We start from the raw sequence: 20532 nt of genomic DNA, 5'->3' as shown, positions 1-20532 counted from the left end.
TATGCAGCTAACTCTCTTGACCAAAGGAAGAGGAAGGTCTAGATACAAATACAATTTCTTTATAGTCTTCAATAGGTTTCATAGAACATGTGTATATATTGATTTCTTTTTTATTTTGATCTTGTGCTTGGTTACTCTAAAGACTGAGTTGAATCCTTATAACATTCCTTTTCATCTACTACCTTGATAGCATTTTTTAAAATAAAGACAGTCCAAAAACTGATACATCAGTTGACTTATGATTATCAGATACATGAAAAAAAGAAATATAGAGATCCTTTGTGCATACCTTTATTCATAAAATAAAGGACTTCAAAGGACTGAAAAAATTAATTACTTATTTATCGCTATACCAGACCTGCCTACCGTTACGCAAAATGCGGATTCGTTACGCAAAATCTCCCAAAAATGACCGTCAGTACGCAAATACGCATTTAACCCGTCGCGTTACGCATTTCGTATCCTTTTTTTTCCCCTCTCTTGACTAGCTTACGAGCGGTCACGGAGGTCACACTAAGGCTAAGCCGTCCTGTTGGCGGGGGGGGGGGGGGGGGGGGGGGCAAGAAAAGGTGGGGGAACACATTGTGTCCAGATCTATACGTTGGTCTAGAAATGAAGAACGCGAGTGTGAGGGAGTGGCGGGTTGGTACTGTCAATTAGCTGATATACCAACGTGACTTTTTTTTTTGTAAGTTCATTAGTAGAAATTAATTATGTTGAATCCCAGATTCCCGTATTCATTTGTATAGAAAAAATATCGAAGTGCTATCGATTCAAAACACATTGAGTGACATTGTAGATATCTAGTCTAGATCTAGATCTGGATTCTAGATCTAGAATCTAGATAACTTGTTATACATGAATAGATCTAGCAATTTTATCTAGATGTAGAATGTAGACCCTAGCTAGAGTCTAGCTAGTCATTACGTTATGTCATGATTCTCTTACATTACTCTACAATCTAGATCCAATTTAGTTGTAGTATGCTTTAGATTGACTAGATCTAGATCTAGATCGGTAACATCTACTACCATCTAGTCTAGATCTAGACTAGATTCTTAGTCTTAGTATAGAATAGATCAAGGATGAAGAGTAGACCTAGATCTACGTTTGTAGAGGATCCACGGCATCAGTAACACTCTTAAGCCCAGATCTAGAATAGATTACATTCATTCTAGTCTAGATATTATCTCTATTGTCGTATTGATCTATTATATATATATATATATATATATATATATATATATATATATGACAAAATAATGGATCGCGTTACGCATTCTGGTGCCAAAATACGCATTTTGACCATCAGCGTTACGCAATTGGACTTTTTTTGGTAGGCAGGTCTGCTATACATATAAAATAGTTTACTCTTCTAAAAAAATAATGAATTTTTGTCACAGAGTGTGCCATGTTGTTTTCTTTTAAATATCTGCTTAAATAGGTTTTGTTTGTTGCTGTTGTCTTTAATCATTATCATTGTTTACTTTTGCGTTTAAAGCTTCCTGGTGCTGCTAACCCAAATGTAGGAAATTTAATAGACTTGAGTGATGATGTAGTCCCGCAGCCTTCTAATGTCAGCTCACAGTTAGCAGGTTTAAGTAAGTCAAGCCACCATTTATTATCTGCTTGTGGCATACCTTTAATGTTGAGTGACAATGGATTGATTGCATCTGTATTTCAACAGATATTGGTAGTCCAGCACCTAACTCCTTACCCCAAACACAACACCCTCCTCAGCCGCCAACAGTTTCAGATGATTTTGATATGTTTGCTCAATCCAGACAGTCTTTTGAACAAAATAGACAAGCCTTACCGTAAGTTTCAAACTGAGATGTTTTGTTTCATTGGTTGAAAGGAATTTTTGTGGGTTTTTTTTTATTTAGAAGTTTTTCTTTTTAATAATATAATTATACTTAATCATGAATAGTAGGGATGTTGCAATTATTTTTTTTTAAATTATTTTAAGAATCTTGTTGTTATATATATTGCAGATTTGAAAGAGCCTTCTAGATTTATATAAATTATATATATGTATGATTCCTGGTTGAAAGAATAAAAAAAATTTTATGTGTGCTTGTCCTGATCATTGCAACCTATGGGCATGATGTGATGAGATTTGAATGTGTTGAATAAATATGCTTGCCATTTCTTATATATTAAACAACTAGTCCAAAAACATTTTTGAAATAAAAATTTATTGTTATTAAAATATTAGAACACAAAGCTGCAAATTATAAACTCAATAGATCTAAATCTACATCTATTTCAAAATACAATACTGCAGAAATAAATCAATGCAGACGATTGCATAATATATAGAACAATAAAAACAACACAAGACACAGATATTTTACAAAGAGAATTAGATGAATTACGGAAATGGGAATCAAATTGGAGCATCAAATTGGAGCATGTCTTTCCACCCAGAAAAATGTCAGTTGTTAAGAGTAACAAAAAAACTAAAACAATTTAATTCCACTTATCTTATTCATGGCAAACCAGTAACACAGACTAAAAACGCAAAATACCTAGGTGTTATAATAAATGAAAAACTGTCATGGAATCCACATATTGATGAAACTATAAAAAAAATCCAACAAAGCATTAGGGTTTATTAAAAGAAATTTCTATAAATCAAATAAGAACATAAAACTAAAATGTTATTTAACCTTGGTTAGGCCAATAATAGAATATGCATCCTCCATTTGGGACCCCTCAACTCAAGAAAACATTAAGAAACTGGAACAAACACAAAATAGAGCAGTGAGATTCATAACAAACGAATATTCACATTTGACTAGAGTAACACCATTAGTAAAATCACTAAATTTAGAAAGCCTTCAGGACAGAAGACTCAAAAGTAAAGTAGCAATTATACATAAAACACTGAACCATAATCTTCAAATACAAAAACAAAATTTAATAAAATACTCTGAAAGACACAAAGATAAAGGCACACTCCTTCTTCCCTAGTACTATTAGAGCATGGAATGGGTTGCCTGAGCTAGCCAGGAAAACCAGTGACTTGGCAGAATTTAAGTCATTGGTTAATATGCATGACTAAATGCATGACACGTAGGACGTAATCATCTTCTTTTTTGAAGTAATGTCTGTATTATATAAGATAAGATAATGTCAGCCATTTTGACATAATTTCAGTCTAAGAATTTTTTGTTACTTCTAAGTTTTTTTTTAACTGCTATAATAATTTAACCTATCAGAAATTTATTTTTAATGTCACATGACCAGTCTGACCAATCACTATTACAAACAAGATGGTTAAAATTACAATGAGTAACAATGGCTGCCAGCATTAGATTCAACTGCTAAATATTAAAAATTAATAGCATCCAAAGTGCACAGAATTATGTGAAAAGTAAAGCACTGAAATTTAGCCAGAAAATAACTACAATACTGGAGAGTCAAAAGGCATGGGAATGTTGAACTTTTTAAACAATACATCTAGATCTAATAAAAAAAATAACCTTCTACTCACGTGGGAAAACGTAATTTCATTTCCCGCAGCCATTTTTATTGGTCAATCAAAAACTATAACTCTTCAATTATTAGGTTTATTTGGTGTGCCTTTGAGGTGTGTCCCAAAATGTCAGAAAAAGTCAAAACTTTTTGGACTTAAAAAAGGGAGGTTGTCACCAGATATTGTAACATCGATATGAATATGGCTTATAAAAATGATTGTAAATTTATAAACATTATTAAATTTTCATAAAGTTTTTGCTTGTTAAGAAATGTAACTTAAAAAAAAAATAATTTTATCTTGCAATTTTTTTATTAAAGGTTTCAATTCATATTCGTTAAAATAAAAAAATGCTCTGAATTTTTAAAACCCTCAGGGGCACTCTCTATGATACTCAACAAACAGATACCTACGGAGGAAGTTTAAGCCAGGCTGTGAAAGTGAAAGCAACAGTAAGTAATGAAAACATATTTGCAAGTGAAAATAATTAGTTCTACAACTTGTGCGTGAAAGCAAACATCCAAAGATACAAATCTTAATGCTGAAATATTTGTTGATTAGAAGAAAAAAAAATTTTCTCTTTAGCTTTATGCTTAATTAAATTGGCTTAATCATAATTGCATCATTCAATTTTTAGCAAGATACCGGTACATTAAAAGTGAGTTGTTTTATTCACTTGTGAATTCTCCAATCTCCTATATTTCCTTATTATGCAACATATTTCTGTTTTTCAAAGAGGTTTATAACTCTTGACTTAATTGCTTCATTAATACCACCACTGTAATGTTGACCATTTATGTATACCTTTTGGCTACCAGTTGACACTAAACAACTCTATTTGCTTATTACATAGGATTTTCTAGTTGTTGTTTTTTTTCTCTCTCTCTCTTCTTAAATTATCTATCTAGTAAACTGATTCCATATATGAAATATTTTAATTAATGTTCTATTAATAATTAGCATCAACTTCCAAATACTGAAAAAAGGGTCACAATAAACATTAATTTTAAGAGTGTCATTTAAAAACTGCATACAAAAGAAAACAAAATGATTTAGGACCCCAGTATCTCTCATGAATGTTAAAAATAGATTCAACAAACACATCTTCATTATGAATATTTAAATTTAAAAATCTTCACTCATCTTGAAATAGAAAAATAGTTTGCAGAACCATAAGTCACAGAGCTTACTAATGGATTATGAAGCTGGCCTATTTGACATACATATCTAGGTTAAATGACTTTTTGATTTTATTGTTCATTCTTTGAAGTTCAAGTAAAGAAAATTATCACATTACCGGAACAGAGACCAAACCATGATTTTTAAGACACCATCATGATAATGAATAAAGTCAATAAAAAATTTTAAACTTTTTCTTAAAACCTGTTTACACTAATTGGCATTGTAATGCAAAGTGTCAGGTATAAACAAGTCAAACTATTTTACAGTCTAGCATGACTTTCTATACAGTGTCCCAAAGACTTCACAGTAAATAATGTCACTTTCCCTTCTCTAACAGATGTCAGATGAAGAAACACTAAAGGTACTGTCTGCAAGACTAGCCACCATCTACTTGTATGCCTGTTTGACTTAATAAAAGACATACTAACATTTGACTCTTTGTTCCTATGTGTCCTTTCTTTATCTAGCTTCATTTTGATTTGGGATGGACCTTTTTTTTGTTTTTATAATCGTTGCTTTGGAGTAATCTCTCTTGTGTTCCCCTCCTATTTTCCCCTTTGATTGGTAGCAACATTAGACATGTACACACTCTCTCTCTCTATTTTGTTTGCTTCTATGACCTTATTTACTGCTACTTTTTGTTATTGTAGGTTTAGTTTTTAGTTGTTGTTTTTCCTCTGTTAAACACTATCAGCCTCTTAACTTGTAGCGGCAGTTGTTTGGAAGTGTAGTAAGGAATGTACATGTTCTTTCACTCACTTTAATCTTATTACTTAACTTGTCAATACATTCTGTTTAGTATTTTTTAACTGTTTTAGACTAGTTACAAATTACTAAACTATTTATTTCACTTCAAAATATAAATTTCTAAATATAACAATAGAAAATTAACCAAGCATGTTCATTTCAATCCTACATCCCACTAGGAATAATAGTGCACAGCGGTTGTTTTTTTTATATTTTTATTATTTTGGTTTGATATTTAATTTTTATTTGTTGGCTTCAGAACAGAGAAATATAGACTTTAGCTTCAAGCTGCTAAACTGTCACTTTTTAGTGTCATTTTTTTTTCATTTAGAAAATACTTTTTTTTTTTACTTTGCTGAAAAATGGTGAGAAAAAATAATTAAAGAATGTTTATGAATGTCTATTACTCCCTCTGATTACATCTGTACAGCTCCTTGTAACTTGTATTGTTAGTGCTTTGATTCATAATTACACTGTAGGGGCACACAACTCAAAGAAATGATCTGCTCTAGAGATTTTATACAACTTCAAGATTTTTAGTTTAATAGCTATGCAGTGACTTTCAACTGGCTAATTTGAAAGAATTGAATTTGAATTCAGTATGGCTTGTAATTTTTTAGATTATTTAAAAGTTATTTCATCACAGTAGGCCAAATGCTAGTCTGACGTCGAGACAGACAAAATAAGTTGAATATTGTATATTATATTTAGCCAGGCTGGCAACTAAAATGGGGTAGAAAGTTAAGAAGCATGTTTGACCCATTGAAAAATCCTAGATGTGTTTAGCTTAAGACAAATTTACATTTTAACTTCTTTCTTATCTTATTAATATTTGTTGAAATGTATATATTTTATTAGTAGATCTAGTGTTAATTTATCTTATACACAAATGAAAGTATATACTATTCAGTAAAAGTTTAGAATTTTGACATATTTTCTGTTCTGCTTTGATAATTTTTTTTCTATTACAAATATTGTATACATCTATTGATTTATTATGATAGTGATAAAAGATTTTTAAAATATATTTATCAGTCTATTTTTGTTTGAATGTGTTGACTTCCAGTTACAAGATAAAGAAACAGACTACGATGAAATGGAGCAATGGTTAGCTACACATGGTGCAGGTGTAAGTTGTAGGCAGAGTTTGCTTCTTTTCTCTTTTTACAGAAAGAATATTTTTGATAATATGTAGAATGTATTCTTCTGTATTCAATTCTGTTGTGTTTGTCATTTCAGGAACAAGGAAGAGCTCAAGCACCAATAACAAGTTCAGGTTAGGAATCGGATTTAAATCAATATATATATGATAACATTTGCACAGCACACAACAAAAAGTTTTGTACAGATGGTGACTTGAAAAACTCACAAATTATATTTGATTCCATAGAGCATGTTAAGTCATTGACTAGAGGATAGAATTGACACTTAGTTAAAGCTTTCTCTAGTAGCTTCTAGGGCTTTTGTTTTGCCCATCTAGCCAGCTATAAGAATGGTACATTTAAAAAAAAAAAGACAAAAAAATTATTCCCTATTGTCAGAATACAACGATAAATAAATATGAAGTGTTTAGTTTGATATGAAATTGAAAAAATAAATTTCACTGTAAAGATTATTTTTTACCTATACAAAATGGAAATTAGATTTCATTCTTTTTTTTTTTTCCTTAGCTTCATTAATTTTTACACTTTCTGGGGGAAAATATATGAACATAATCATTTATTTTACTTTGTATAAAGATGGTGCAGTAATGTGAGTAGCAGTTTTATCTAATAGCTTCCACCGACCCACAAGAATGCATGTTTTTTTTTTCTTTTTAAAATTAAATTTCTTGACTACGGTTTGGTGTCATGACCATAAGCATTAATAATTACATTTCATTTAAACAATTACAATTTTGGGGTCTTTTTGTTTAAAGCATGACAATTTATTTTAAATATTTTTAAAAAAACATAATCAGTATTATTGCTTTTTTTTTTGTGTATAACAAAATATGCCTTTTTGAAAAAAAAAAGATTTCTTTTATTGCTGATATTTTTAAAAAAATAGCTTCACTTTTCTTCAGCCTTTTTTTATATAAAATTATTCTCCAATATACAATATACTTTTTCATTTGGCAAATTTAAACTGGTACTTATGATGTCATATTTATTGTTTCTAATATAAAAATGATGAATACCCTACAGTGATACATAAATGAGAGCGAACATGATCTATTAAAATTTCTATAAAGTGGTGAAATAGTAGTACGAATCAAATCTGTACCCAGGATTTAACTAAATAAATCAAGCTGAGTTTTTCCCAGAATTTATGGATCTTTCAAAACTAGTCTTCTATCTTTAATTCAGAACTTAGAAATTCCTTTTATTTCTCATTACTCATGCTACTTGCTATCTTGGTTGATAATCTAATTTTTTAAAAATCTCTTTTATTTTTATTTAGAGTTTGACAGATTTTTATCTGAGCGAGCCACAGTCTCAGAAAGTGTACCAAGTATCTCAGCGCAGACAGGAGCTCAAAATCCACAGAGAACTACTAGGACACTTCAGAAAAAAGATGAAGATGAGAATCCCTTATTTGCATTATGAAAGTTTAGGGATGAGCCCTAATGTAAATGTATCACCAGTGATAATGAACCAATGCTTTTTATTCGGATGTTGTTTCTTTTTCAATGAACAATTCAAGGTGTTAGTTGTTTAATTTATGTTTTATTTTGCTTTTGTAGGCTAAATAAAACAGTTTTGTGTTTTCAATGTTGAACTCATATATCCGTATAAATCTATATGACTGTACAAAAGAATATTATAATAAAGCAAAGAGTTTATTACATTTGTATATGTATCGGATTACTGGTTGAAACAGATTCAACATTATTTTTCTTTTAACCTTCAGAAATGTTGTGATTATATTGGTGCATGATAAAAACATATTGGGTAACAGTACAAAGTCATTCAACTAATGTTCAACTAATATATTAAACACAGAAGTTGTTGTTTTTTAAATAGAAGATACTTACAAAAATTTATTTACAAAAAAAAAAGTACTAACCCAGCATGAATGTAATCCTTTTGAAAAACATTGTGCATTTAAAGAATTGTAATATTTGACTATTTTTGTTTGTATATTACTCTTATGGATTTACTCTTGTGTAATGGAAGATTGTATTCTGTAATAGAAACATTTATTTAACATTCCTATAAAATTACCTTAGTAACAGCAGAATGTCACATTTAGCATGTGTAAAAAACATTTTTTATTCTTGTAATAACCAATGAAAGCTACAACCAAGCTAACAACTCTATGCTACATAGGCTAGTTACACATATCCAGTATGAAGTGCTGACTCTTTGTTTGAAAGGTGGTTGGCATTCCTCTGTTGGTCAATGAGTGTATTACACCCACTAGCACTGCATTAGAACTATTTTATAACATTTTGCTTCAACACTGTGCTCATCTGAGACAATGATTCCAATTACTATACCCTGTAACCAATGATAAATATATTACAAATTCTTTTCTTTAAAAAGTAGTTCAAGTTGTCTGTTATGATGAAAATGTGTTGAATTTCAGTTGCTTTTTAGACACATTTCTTTGGAAGACTAACATATGAAGTTCAAACTGTCAGGATGTACTTGTGATTCTCACTTTAATCTTATTACTTAAGCTGTACATTATCTTGAGTTATGGGGATGAATGCATTTTTTTAAAGATTACTCCTGAAGTATGGCTCTCTATAGTGTTGTAGTAAAGGTAGTAATGTCACAGTTGTTGGGTACATGCTTCATATTTGTCCAACAGGTACAGGTGTCAGGTATTACTGTCCTGCATTATAGATTTAGTAGTTACTTTTGTGGCAATGACATTTTATTTTGGACATGCTTTCTGCAATTAAAGTAAAAACAACATGCTATTGGTTGTTGATGCTAGAGTATTAGCTTATGACTGTATTGTTCTTATGTGTATTTTATTATGCTTTTATTTAAGTGATGTTAAGATCTGTATTGTACTCAAACTTAGTCAAAGTCAAAATACACTTATAGCTGCCAACTTCAAAACCAATTTTTTTTTTTAATGTTGTAGGATTTGTTGTGATATTTTTCATTATTATTACAATAAGGGAGGTCTTATTGATACTACTTGTGGTCATATTTTTTTAAAATGTTTAACTTACATTCAGGTGTTAGAAATCTGCAAGTTGAATAGTTGTTTTTTTATTAGTCATTTTGTTTGTACAAACTTATAATAAATTGAAGCTGGCAATTCTTCTTACTGTTAACATTTGTATCAGAATCTTTGTTGTCATGACAAATGAGACCAAATGAAAATGTTTCTTCACTTCAGAAAGAAGTTGAATAGTGTGTGATAGCAAACTAGCAGTCAATAGGGTTTTTTTTATTGAGTACACTGTAATTCTACTGTGTTGCAAATTTGAATTTATTTGACACTTTTTTTTTTCCCCATCGAGAAGCACTTTTTTCCCCATGAACATAACTGAGTTTTTACTATGGCATTTTTATTTACACAAGGAAATCAGAGAACATGCTACCTGCATTTTCCTGTGAATGTTTTAACTTTCGTTGTAATGTCCACTCAGTTTCCTGTGAATATTTAACTTTTGTTGTAATGTCCACTCAGTTTCCTGTTGATTTCTCATCATGTTGCAGATAATTAAATAAAACAAAAACACATTTCATTGAAGATTTTATTGTCTTTTTCTTATTTTCTGAAATGTACATTTGAACAATGTTTTGTGAAGCTAATTGTATTCTAGTTAAAGATTGACTTAAAATGACAAAGGTTCATCTGACTCAAAGATAGATTATTCATTAGTATTTAATTGTTTCTCAAACTTTCTAGTGAACAAGTTGAAATGAAAGTTTTTTTAAACTGTAAGTTATACTGAAACAATTTTAATTACCTAATTCTTTCACAGACAACCCTTAGTAGTTCTATGTAATTTAAACTAAAGCAATACAAAGAACAAACTAAGAAATTCTATACCGACCTGAGACTCAACCACTTAATGAGGTAGTGACTGAGTGTCACATAAGTTTGCAGGACATGTCCTCCGACAGAATGAATTACACATACACAGAACTGCAAAGACATGAAGGCCAATATAAGGAAAGCGCAAGTAGGGACATTCTCATATAACTTGGCGAAACACTTTCATGGAGTTCTTCAGGAGAAGAGGCTTCAAACATTGCCAGTGACAGATTTTTATGGAGACAGCTTGCCACCCAATGCAACAAACAGCAGCACGGAAGGATCTAAGTACAAGCAAGTCATACTTGATCCCAGCATACCTATCCAGTGTCCCCACAAATACATTTTCTTTTTTGATATCATACTTTTTAACAAAGATTGATTCTGATTAGAAGGATTCATTGTACAGAGGCAGCAAAAGCTCACAACAAAAAGCTCACAACAGAAAAGCTAATAGCAAGAGGTTGCCATAGAGGTTAACAGTTGAAATAAACTAAATTTATACATAAGTGGATGAAGATAATACAACACAGAAAAAAAAATCTTGACTTATATTTGTAAAAACTATACATTAATAGATATGTTTATTTACAATTTCGAGAATCTATCATTTAACAGCAGAATGTATATGGTCACATCTTGAAATGCACAATTGTTTTAGAAAGCCCACAATTTTGTTCTAAAATAAAGTATAGCATATAATAGAACCTCTACCTCTTAGCCAGATTCGTCTAAGTATTTTCACAATAACCATTGAACTTTTTAAAGTACATAATAATTAAAAAAAAAAAATAGATTTGAAAAAAAACAAAAAAACTTTCAAATGCAAATATTCAAGAAAAATAAAACTAATCAGCTTTATGCATGCCTTATTTTTGATACAATCATTGGCACAAAGTTCACCTTTATCAACCACATAAACAGTTGTAAGTGGAAAACTGACATTATTAACATGTCTTCATCAAATATATCTAGTGTATTTAACTTTTTAATGTCTAATTTGGTGTTTAATGTGTATCTGAAAAAGGTATTACATGGTGTTGCCAAGTCAAATAGTCAATTACAAGTAAAAAAATTAACACAATGAATCATATAAAATGTTATTCTATTATAATTATTATAATAAAAATGTTGATAAGTAACAACCAAGTAATGTCAATGTTTTAATTAGTATTAATAAACAAAGATTGTAAATATGAACAACATTCTTTGTTTTAATTATACCAATAAATTAACAAAAAAAACATGTTGACATTTCACCAAATGAAGTATTGGTTACTAACTTTCAGTTCATATCACCAAGGAATAAGCTAACTAATAGTACCAAGTAAATCAATAAATACATAATATAATACTGAAGAGACTTGACATAGTCAATTCAATAAAACAAAGGTCACCATGACCACTTTGGTGAAGCAGTATTTATAAAAAGATAATTTTACTTGAATATCACCAAATCTTTTGTCAATATTTAGTCATTTGTGAAATGCACAATGAAATCCATTTAGCTTCCAATATGTTAAAAAAGGAACAGCATGATTTAATCATAATAAAAACAACCAAACTGCTTGAGGAGATTGTATGGGATCCGTTGATCAGATGATGGTTTCAAGCAACAAGATCATCTTGTATTATTACCAATGAACTGTGCAAACAAGTTTCTGTAGTTGTTACTTTCTTCTGTCTTCAACTATAACACTGTCGCTCAAAGATATTTCCACATGATTGCAAATCTAATGGGAAAAAAATATTATTAAAAATGTATTTTAAATTTATATCTCAGACCCTTTAAAAAAAACAATAGCAAATTATTATTTATTTTTATCTTTAAAACCAGAAAGCATGTTATTAGTTTCACACAGTATTAATCTGTAATGTTTTCTGAAAAGCCCTAGACCCACTATGTTAAAAACAAGTAAAGGTAGTAAAAATGTAATAATTTAGTAAAAATCTTATGTAAATATTATGTGTTCACAATTCACAACTGCAATGAGGTATAATATGGTAACCGAATTATTTTTTGGGTAAAATTTGAAAGAAAAAAAAAGCACAAATCATTTCAAAGGGTATAAAAAAACAACTTAAAAATAGATTTAAAACAAAAATATATGAACAATTAAATATAAGCTAGCCACCAGAACAGTTAAAAAAATACTTCCAAATTTCAAGGATTATAGGTCTTTAGAGCAGGTTTTACCATTTTATTTCTAAAAGCCACTGATTTATGACATTGTGTTGTATGGTTAACAAAGTAACTAACAACCTTTACTCTAACCAACAGATAGTTGGTTTTAATTATAATTACTTGATTGATTCAGAGACGTCAGGAAAAAATTCAAGCTACTACTTGAATTAGCCAAGTGTAATACTCCATAGCCACCACATCTCAATAGAGAGATGGCAGATTACATAAAATACATCTCTTCAGATATCCCAGAATACATAATATCTGAAGACTATAATATAAACCAACCTTTTTTTCATTAAAATAAATAGATTTGTTTATGTAAGATTATATTTTGCAAATAAGGATGAAAGGATGGCTTACCTCAAATAATGGTGGATCTTTACTGTGTGGGTGGAAACCTTTCTCTTTACATGAACCAATAACATTTAAACCATGATCTGTTAATTTAAATATGCCATTTCTGAAATAGACAAAATTCAATGTAAATATTTTGGGGAATTAAAGAGTTAATGATTTATACAAAACAATACTAAAAAGTTAATTTCACATACTGGGGATAAACTAAAAATCCTATAAAAACTTTGGCTTTTTTTTTTGTTGTTCAATGTCACCATTTTCTAAATGTTTATCAAAATATAAAATGTTAAATGTAGGACACAAAAAGGCAATTTAGCTTCTTATTAGATTATCAGATAAATTATTTTTATCCGATACTAAAAGTTGGACATATAATCATTTAGATAACAAAAAAATTAACCAAATGTCTATTTTATTGATCCTTTGGGATGTATTCTTTTTTTTTATTCTTTTTTAAATAGCCAGCTTTTTTTAGCAGCTAAATAGTGAGCTTCTTTGTAGTGTGTGCCATAGAAATGTAGTACATATTTCTGTTCTTTACTCGTCTTTATATAGCCAGAAATGTACAGTATATTCTTTGTTCTGCATTGCCCTGTATAGTGTTGGTTATGAAGGGTTGTTGAGCCTGTGTAGGTTAGATAAATGGGTTCCAAGAACTGTCAGGGAGTAAGTGCTACACTTTCCAATGTGTTTAAGGCTTGTGTCTGTAAATGGTCTGACAGTCAAATCTAGCAATTTTTTAACAGATCTGTCCTACACTGAAAGAACAAAGGATGAACGATAGTCCACGGGAACCAGTTAGCAGGCACATCTTCCCATGAGTGCTTTTTTGACAGAAGTCTGGATTGTACAATTTCAGAGGTATATGATTTTTTTTAACACTCTAGAATATGACATAAAACCCATTATGAAGATTATGGAGCTGTTTAAGGTGATAGCATGAAGGCTCAAGAGGTCTGGATCCAGGATGTGACCGTTTCACAGAGCATGTCATGAAATAGTTCCCAAGATATAGATACTGTTCAGTTAAGTCTCCTCCTGTAAATGTAACCTTAAAATTCTTATGGGTTTTGGGTAAGAAAAAAAACAGTAAAGATTTTGTATGTGAAGATGTACCTATACCATATTGAAGATAGAAAGCTACTAATTAACTATTGTTATGCAAGGACTTGATGTGGTATTAGAATGATATAAAATGTGTGCTTTATTTTGAACCTTCTATTTCTAAAGATTATTTTTTTAATACATTCATGAATCAAAAAAAAAAAAAGTTTTCCACCAATTCCAATACATCCCCACTAGCTAGCTTACTCTTGAAATTTAGGTGAACAAACAATAGCAATGGCTTCAGGCATCATTTTCTGCCATGGAAAGTGAGAATGAAGATCAACACTGGATAGGAAAGCAGTCTGTGTTGGGTGTGTCTAGATCAATCCAAAAGAAATAAAAACAATATTATTAATATATATCAAATAGACATAGAGCTCATATTATTTTCAAACAAAAATGCATAATTGTGTAAATGTTTGTTATTCAGTAGAAAATTTGACTTATTTGTAAAATGTTAAAACACTTCTTTTTTTTTTAATATTTGGATCTGAAGAGATTTTGATATTCCTAAGATCAACAAGGTTTGATAGGTATCTCAGTTAGGGAAAATAAAGCTAGTCAATATGGCATAGAGGAAAGTAGCTAGCAGCAGATAGCCTCTGAAAGAGAGTTGGAGAGCTCTCAAAAAGGTTGCCACTGGGTTTGCCAAGTCATGTGAAACACTGCACTCATCCTTCATCTTTAGAATTGAAGACATTGCCATTAGTATTATCCCTTAATATATTAGTTTTCACTAGTCATATGAATTTTATGTTCTTAAATAGAAAATTTCACTGTTTACATAATTAATGAGTTACTATCTTATCTTATCTTATATAATACAGACATTACTTCGAAAAAGAAGATGATTACGTCCTACGCGTCATGCATTTAGTCATGCATATTAACCAATGACTTCTATTCTGCCATGAATGGTTGTGCATAAGAAATATAAAAACAATCAGGGCAGTTGGTTCATCTTGTTATCACTCAACTATTTTAAAACATTATTATTCTGCTCTCTTCCCAATCCCTAATGAGTGAGTTGTAGCCTGTTTCTGCCAAGCCCTTCAACAGAATTCTGGGATGGCAAACAAGGAAATGGAAATCTATTATATTGTTATAAACCTGGTGGTGGCACAGATGGGGGTAGTGGTGTGAGTGTAGTCAGCCGACGCAAATCGCCCCAGGCCAGCGCTAGACGAGCGGTCAACCATGACGAGTTACGACTGTCAGCCGAGTCGAGTGTCAACAGGACAGTTCGGGAAGGATCGCCGTCGTGAACAGAGCTCAGGGGCGTCACGAGAGTTGTAGTCATCTGAACACCTAGAAACGTCGAGCGGCGTTCTGTCCGGTTCGAGAAGGCCAGTAGGGACCCTATATAAGAGCGTAGGTGACGCAGTCAAGACGGTTTAGAAAGCGGGTTCACGACAGGAGTTCAGAACACGGTCGACAACAGCACAGTTCAACGGTGTGGTTCTGTACGGAGCATTACGACGGTTCAGTGCGGAGTACTGTAAAGTACAGTTGAGACGAACAGCGTCTTGATCTTGGTCTGTGATCGAGTCCGACACAACGAGCCCAAGTGTGTGAAGTCAGTCCCGAACTGTTGAACCCAGTGCAAGCCCGGAACGAGACGGAGAGGCCAGTGCAAGACTTGATACGGCGGAACGGTGTTATCGGAGAGATATTTGTTATCGCAGAGCTATTTGTACTGTTCTACGTGCTGCCAATTGTACAGTATTGGCTGTTATTTATGGACATTAAACCTTTACGTTATTTTGGAGCCCTGACTTGTCAAGTTCTTTAAGTTGGTGGTGTATGGTGCAGTTTGCAGAGAGCCTGGATAGTGAGATTCGTAACAATATTGTACATCATAATAATCAGTGCAACTTTTCTCACATTACTTTAATTCTAACTACATAAATTAATTAGCCAACTTATGTAGCTTTTTGTGAGCCATGGCCTTATTTATAAGTCTGATGTTAATAATAACTACTTATATTTAAATTAATATAAATATATTTTAGTGCCAATGGTAAAAAAAAAAAGAGTTTTCCTACATGAATCCAACCTAAGGTGATCAAATTCTTTTCATCTTGGTAAAAAATAAGTTCCTCTTCATTCTCCATATCACAACTGTCATGACCTCCTTTTTGTTTTGGAATAAACAAAGTGGTGACATGGAATTTACCCTGAGCCTGAAAAATTTACATATTTGATTAAATAAACTGTCATTATCAGGATCAGAGGTAATGAAAATGATAGAACAATCAATCAATAGCTTGCTTTGCTTTTTTTAGATGTATTACATTTAGACATAAATTAACAGATAAATACCATTTTCCCACACAGAATGCCCATAGTTTCCGCTTCCGATACTGTATTAATCTCAGCTGCTGTTAAAAATTTGGACATTAGTATGGAAGGAACAACTATGGTCCTGAGCTGTCCAAAACCCAAGCCACCAAATTCTCCTAAACTTAAATGGTGATCTGTATTCGGCTTGCAACTGCGATCAACAATTGGCACACTGGAAGATTTTTAATAATAGTTGTCAATAATAATAAACTGTCATCAAAGCTACTATATTAATGTTATCAATAATCCAATTACAAGAAGTAGAGCTATATATTAATGCTATCAATAATCCAATTACAAGAAGTAGAGCTATATATTAATGCTATCAATAATCCAATTACAAGAAGTAGAGCTATATATTAATGCTATCAATAATCCAATTACAAGAAGTAGAGCTATATATTAATGCTATCAATAATCCAATTACAAGAAGTAGAGCTATATATTAATGCTATCAATAATCCAATTACAAGAAGTAGAGCTATATATTAATGCTATCAATAATCCAATTACAAGAAGTAGAGCTATATATTAATGCTATCAATAATCCAATTACAAGACGTAGAGCTAATTACTTGTTATCATTGAGCACCAGTTTCTTTTTTAACTCTCTATCTGGTATCTGTGGTCGGTCAGTACTAATGTCACTCAGATATTCTGAATATGATGGAGGGGGAGGCAAGGTTGCATCATCCTTATCATTTGGAACAACACGGCCCACTGATTCATGGGTATCTGCAACAGCGTGAGCAGCTACTACCTGAACTGACATTCCTGATCCAGCTCCTGCTATTCCATCTCCTAGTTCTAAAAGAAACAAGGAAAACAAAAATAAATACAAACTTAAAATCTCAATATTTTACAGACAATGGTCCATTTCAAATAATAGCTAAGGGATAATTGAAATACTTCATCTACACACATAGATATATCACTTCAAAGAAAAGATGTCCTAAGAGAAAAAAGAATTAACTCCTTCTCTCTGTAATTATTTACTACATTCGGGTAGAATCAACGCTGGTATCGTCAGTTAGGAGAGAAAGAGTTAAGACAAATACATTTGTATGTATGGAAAACAAAATTGTCATAGCCAAATCAAATTTTATCTTTAAATTACCACGAAAAAAATAAAAGATCATTCTTACCTTCTTGCTTTCTTCTTTCTTTCTCTTTAAGTTTTTCTTCTTCCTGTATTCTCAACTTCAAATATTTTTCTTCCTGTTCAGTTCGAACTTCAGCTTCCTCTTCTTCCTGCAATTTTTTAGCTAGAGCAGCATCTTGCTTTTCTTGCTCTTCTAATGCTTTTTTTCTTATGGCATCTGCCTTTTCTCTCTCTTCTTTTAATCTTTTCTAGAGATAAGAGATTGCAATACATAATGATTTTTAAAAAGGAAATCACAAGAATTAAAATTTTCATCAGTCAAGACGTGGTCAATAGCTAAAGCTCATCGGTTTCTTTGGCCAAAAGTTAATGAGGTTTTATAAGGTCATATTAATGACCAATTCCAATAGGTTTGGTGCCTATAAGCACTAGGTAGACTCCCTAACATCCAAGCTTCCATTAGTATTTCCCCTTAAGTACATTCAAATATGAAACATTAGCATTGGCCTGTAATTTTTAATTTGATTTTTTAAAATAAATTGTATACTGGTACAATAATATCAACTATTACAAATATAATGTACCTGATCAGCCAAATATACTTTTTCCTCTTCAGCATAACGATCTTTAAGCTTTGCTTTTATAATCTCTGCTATGGGGAAAACCTTTTTGACTTTCTGTAAATGATAAGTTAATAGACAAATGTGTTTTAGACTAAGTCTTTTGTTTCACTTTATAAAAAATCCTGGAGTACTTTAAATTTTACTCAAACTAAAAACTAAACCAAAAAAGAACATGAATTGTAAGAACAATATTTTTTCTTTTTTTTAAAGTAAAACTTACTCTCTTAAACTCAGCTATGTCTTCTGGTGGTGCATGTTTATAGTCTTGATGTAATGGTAATTTCTCTACAAACAATCTAGACATTAGAAGCAATAAAAGTTATAAAATAATTTAAACAAAAAAAAGTTAAAAATTTAAATTCAAACAATCAAAGAATATACTTATTATATTTTGATAAAAAATATATATTGTGAAGTTAAAACCAACTTACATTATAAATTTGTAATACAAAATAAATGCACTTTCTAATTGTCCGTCATCACAGAACATGTTGGCCATGCGCAGCATCTCTCGTCCAGATCTAAGATAAAGTTTTACTGCCAATGTGTTATCCACTTCAACCTTGGACCCAAATTCAATAAGAAGTTTGATTCTTTCGTTAGGATCAACACTAGAACTGCTGATGGATGTTTGGTGACGTAATTTTGATGAAGACATAGTCAGTGAATGAACAAAGTTCTTTTTGCTATAGGTAGATAGACAAATGTGAAACACATCCATTAATTGCAAAGAATAAAATTGAGCAAATATTAATGAAAAGTATATTTAAAATTGTCTATTAAAAGTCTAATTAAAATCAAAAGCAAAAAAACATGTGCTAGATTATTAATGTATGACCATAAAGCATTTAAATCCACAAGCCAAATTAGCCAGTGAAAAAAACATCCCTGCCAAATAATTCCAGAAAAAAAACTAATTAAAAATGGATTGATGAATTTAAACATGATTTTTTATTCTAACTCTTTTTTAAATCAATATACCTAAAACCATGTACAATCAAATAATTAACTGTGTTTGTTCATACAATAAAATGATATTTATATAGAATTAATAGTATTGAATTTGTTCCAAGTTTAGGGGGAGTGCAAGGTTGTCCAATAAACTTTTTTCAAAGAACAAAAAAATGTTTAATGGCTTAACTTTGATCAACCTAGTGGAGAGAATTCTATCAAGGTGTTATTTTACATTATATATATATGAATTATAAATATTATAAAGCTGAGGAAGTTTCTACTAAATGGCATTCTAGAAAAAGGATCAAAGTCAATTTACAAACAATTGGATTAGCTGTGAATGAATGTTAGTTGCATTTAAAATGAAACAATCAAATTAAAAATCATATAATGGGGTCTAGTAGATGTGTTCCAAATTTTAAGATTTTACCTATTATGGTTATAAATGATGACATAAAGACAAAAATTCATTTTTTCTATAGATCACAGTTTATTTGACATTTTCTAAAGGTCCATTTTTATACACATAAAATGGCATAACTTTGCTCCTATATAACAAAAAAAGATAAATTTGGTATCATTGTAAACCTCTCAGTACTCTCAGCAAGTTCTGCATAACTAGATATCTATAATTTGTGGGAAGCGTGGTCGAGAGGCCAAGTGTGCTTGAAATTGGCTTGGCTACCTAGAAGGGGGCTCGAGGTTCGACACCCGACTCGGGCAGAGTTGTGTTTACTGAGCGCCTAAAGGCAGCACGGAAAACCAACTCCAGATACCCCCTCCCCCCACTGGTCCACAAATGAGATTGGACCAAAAGTGCTCTGAGCATGCTATAAGCATGAAAGTAGCGCTATAATAATAATTATTTAGTATAATCTAGATGTAGATAGTTTCTGTTGTTATAGATCTATAATAACTATAATAATAATCTATATTTATTTTGGATTTTATATTTTTGTCAGTACCTAAATAAATATTATTATATCTAGCTAGACCTAGATTTTCTAGATTCTAGATCTATTAATCTATGTCTCTATGACTATCATCTATGACCTATGTCTAGAGTCTAGATCTAATAAATGTCTACTGTCTACGACTCTTTGATGAAATTAGCCTAGGCCTAGGTAGGAGTAGGATATCATCGATATGTCTGCGTGAGTCATAGATCTAGTCATAGTAGTAGTAGACTTAATAATTATTAACACTAACTCAAAAACTAACTCAGTAACTGTCTGATACTATCCCCTATCTATAGTCACATAGTGATAGTCTATTCCGACTCTTAACTAAATTAAGTCATAACATCACACATTTAATAAGTACATACTTTTCTATAAATCTATATATTCTATCGATCTAGAGTCTAGACTAGATCTGGTCTTGACTAAGTTAGCTGTATTAAGACTAATCTATTTTTATTTATCTGTTTTGTTTTGGGATCTTATTATCGTTATATTTTGCA

At 31.0% G+C, this 20532-nt stretch overlaps 2 protein-coding genes across 10 annotated transcripts in view; one reads left to right on the top strand and one right to left on the bottom strand.

Moving 5' to 3' along the window:
* Positions 1-10103, top strand: part of LOC106054595 (TOM1-like protein 2) — a 24393-nt gene extending 14290 nt beyond the window's left edge. For 2 of the 9 annotated variants that reach the window (XM_013210551.2, XM_013210526.2), the window contains 8 exons: positions 1502-1601; positions 1688-1817; positions 3858-3933; positions 4119-4139; positions 5001-5024; positions 6477-6539; positions 6650-6686; positions 7853-10103. In XM_013210551.2, the coding sequence (XP_013066005.2) occupies positions 1502-1601; positions 1688-1817; positions 3858-3933; positions 4119-4139; positions 5001-5024; positions 6477-6539; positions 6650-6686; positions 7853-7998 (597 nt within the window). In that variant the 3' untranslated portion in view covers positions 7999-10103. Of the gene's footprint in view, positions 1-1501; positions 1602-1687; positions 1818-3857; positions 3934-4118; positions 4140-5000; positions 5025-6476; positions 6540-6649; positions 6687-7149; positions 7163-7852 lie in introns of all 9 variants that reach the window. The other 7 variants (XM_013210570.2, XM_056020876.1, XM_056020877.1 and 4 more) reach the window with 7 other exon arrangements.
* Positions 8444-20532, bottom strand: LOC106054623 (STAM-binding protein-like). Its single transcript, XM_013210582.2, has 11 exons — positions 20398-20532; positions 18548-18802; positions 18337-18412; positions 18078-18170; positions 17537-17741; positions 16967-17198; positions 16371-16563; positions 16094-16231; positions 14253-14365; positions 12945-13044; positions 8444-12129 (listed from the first exon to the last, which is right to left on the bottom strand). Exons 2-11 carry the CDS (start codon positions 18772-18774, stop codon positions 12067-12069), a joined length of 1440 nt encoding a protein of 479 aa, XP_013066036.2. The 5' UTR covers positions 18775-18802; positions 20398-20532; the 3' UTR covers positions 8444-12066.

Source organism: Biomphalaria glabrata, chromosome 2, assembly GCF_947242115.1.
Source record: "Biomphalaria glabrata chromosome 2, xgBioGlab47.1, whole genome shotgun sequence".
In the NCBI taxonomy this organism is placed as follows: domain Eukaryota; kingdom Metazoa; phylum Mollusca; class Gastropoda; family Planorbidae; genus Biomphalaria; species Biomphalaria glabrata.
Note: the sequence above shows the minus strand (reverse complement) of the source record. Positions and strands in the feature narration are given on the sequence as shown.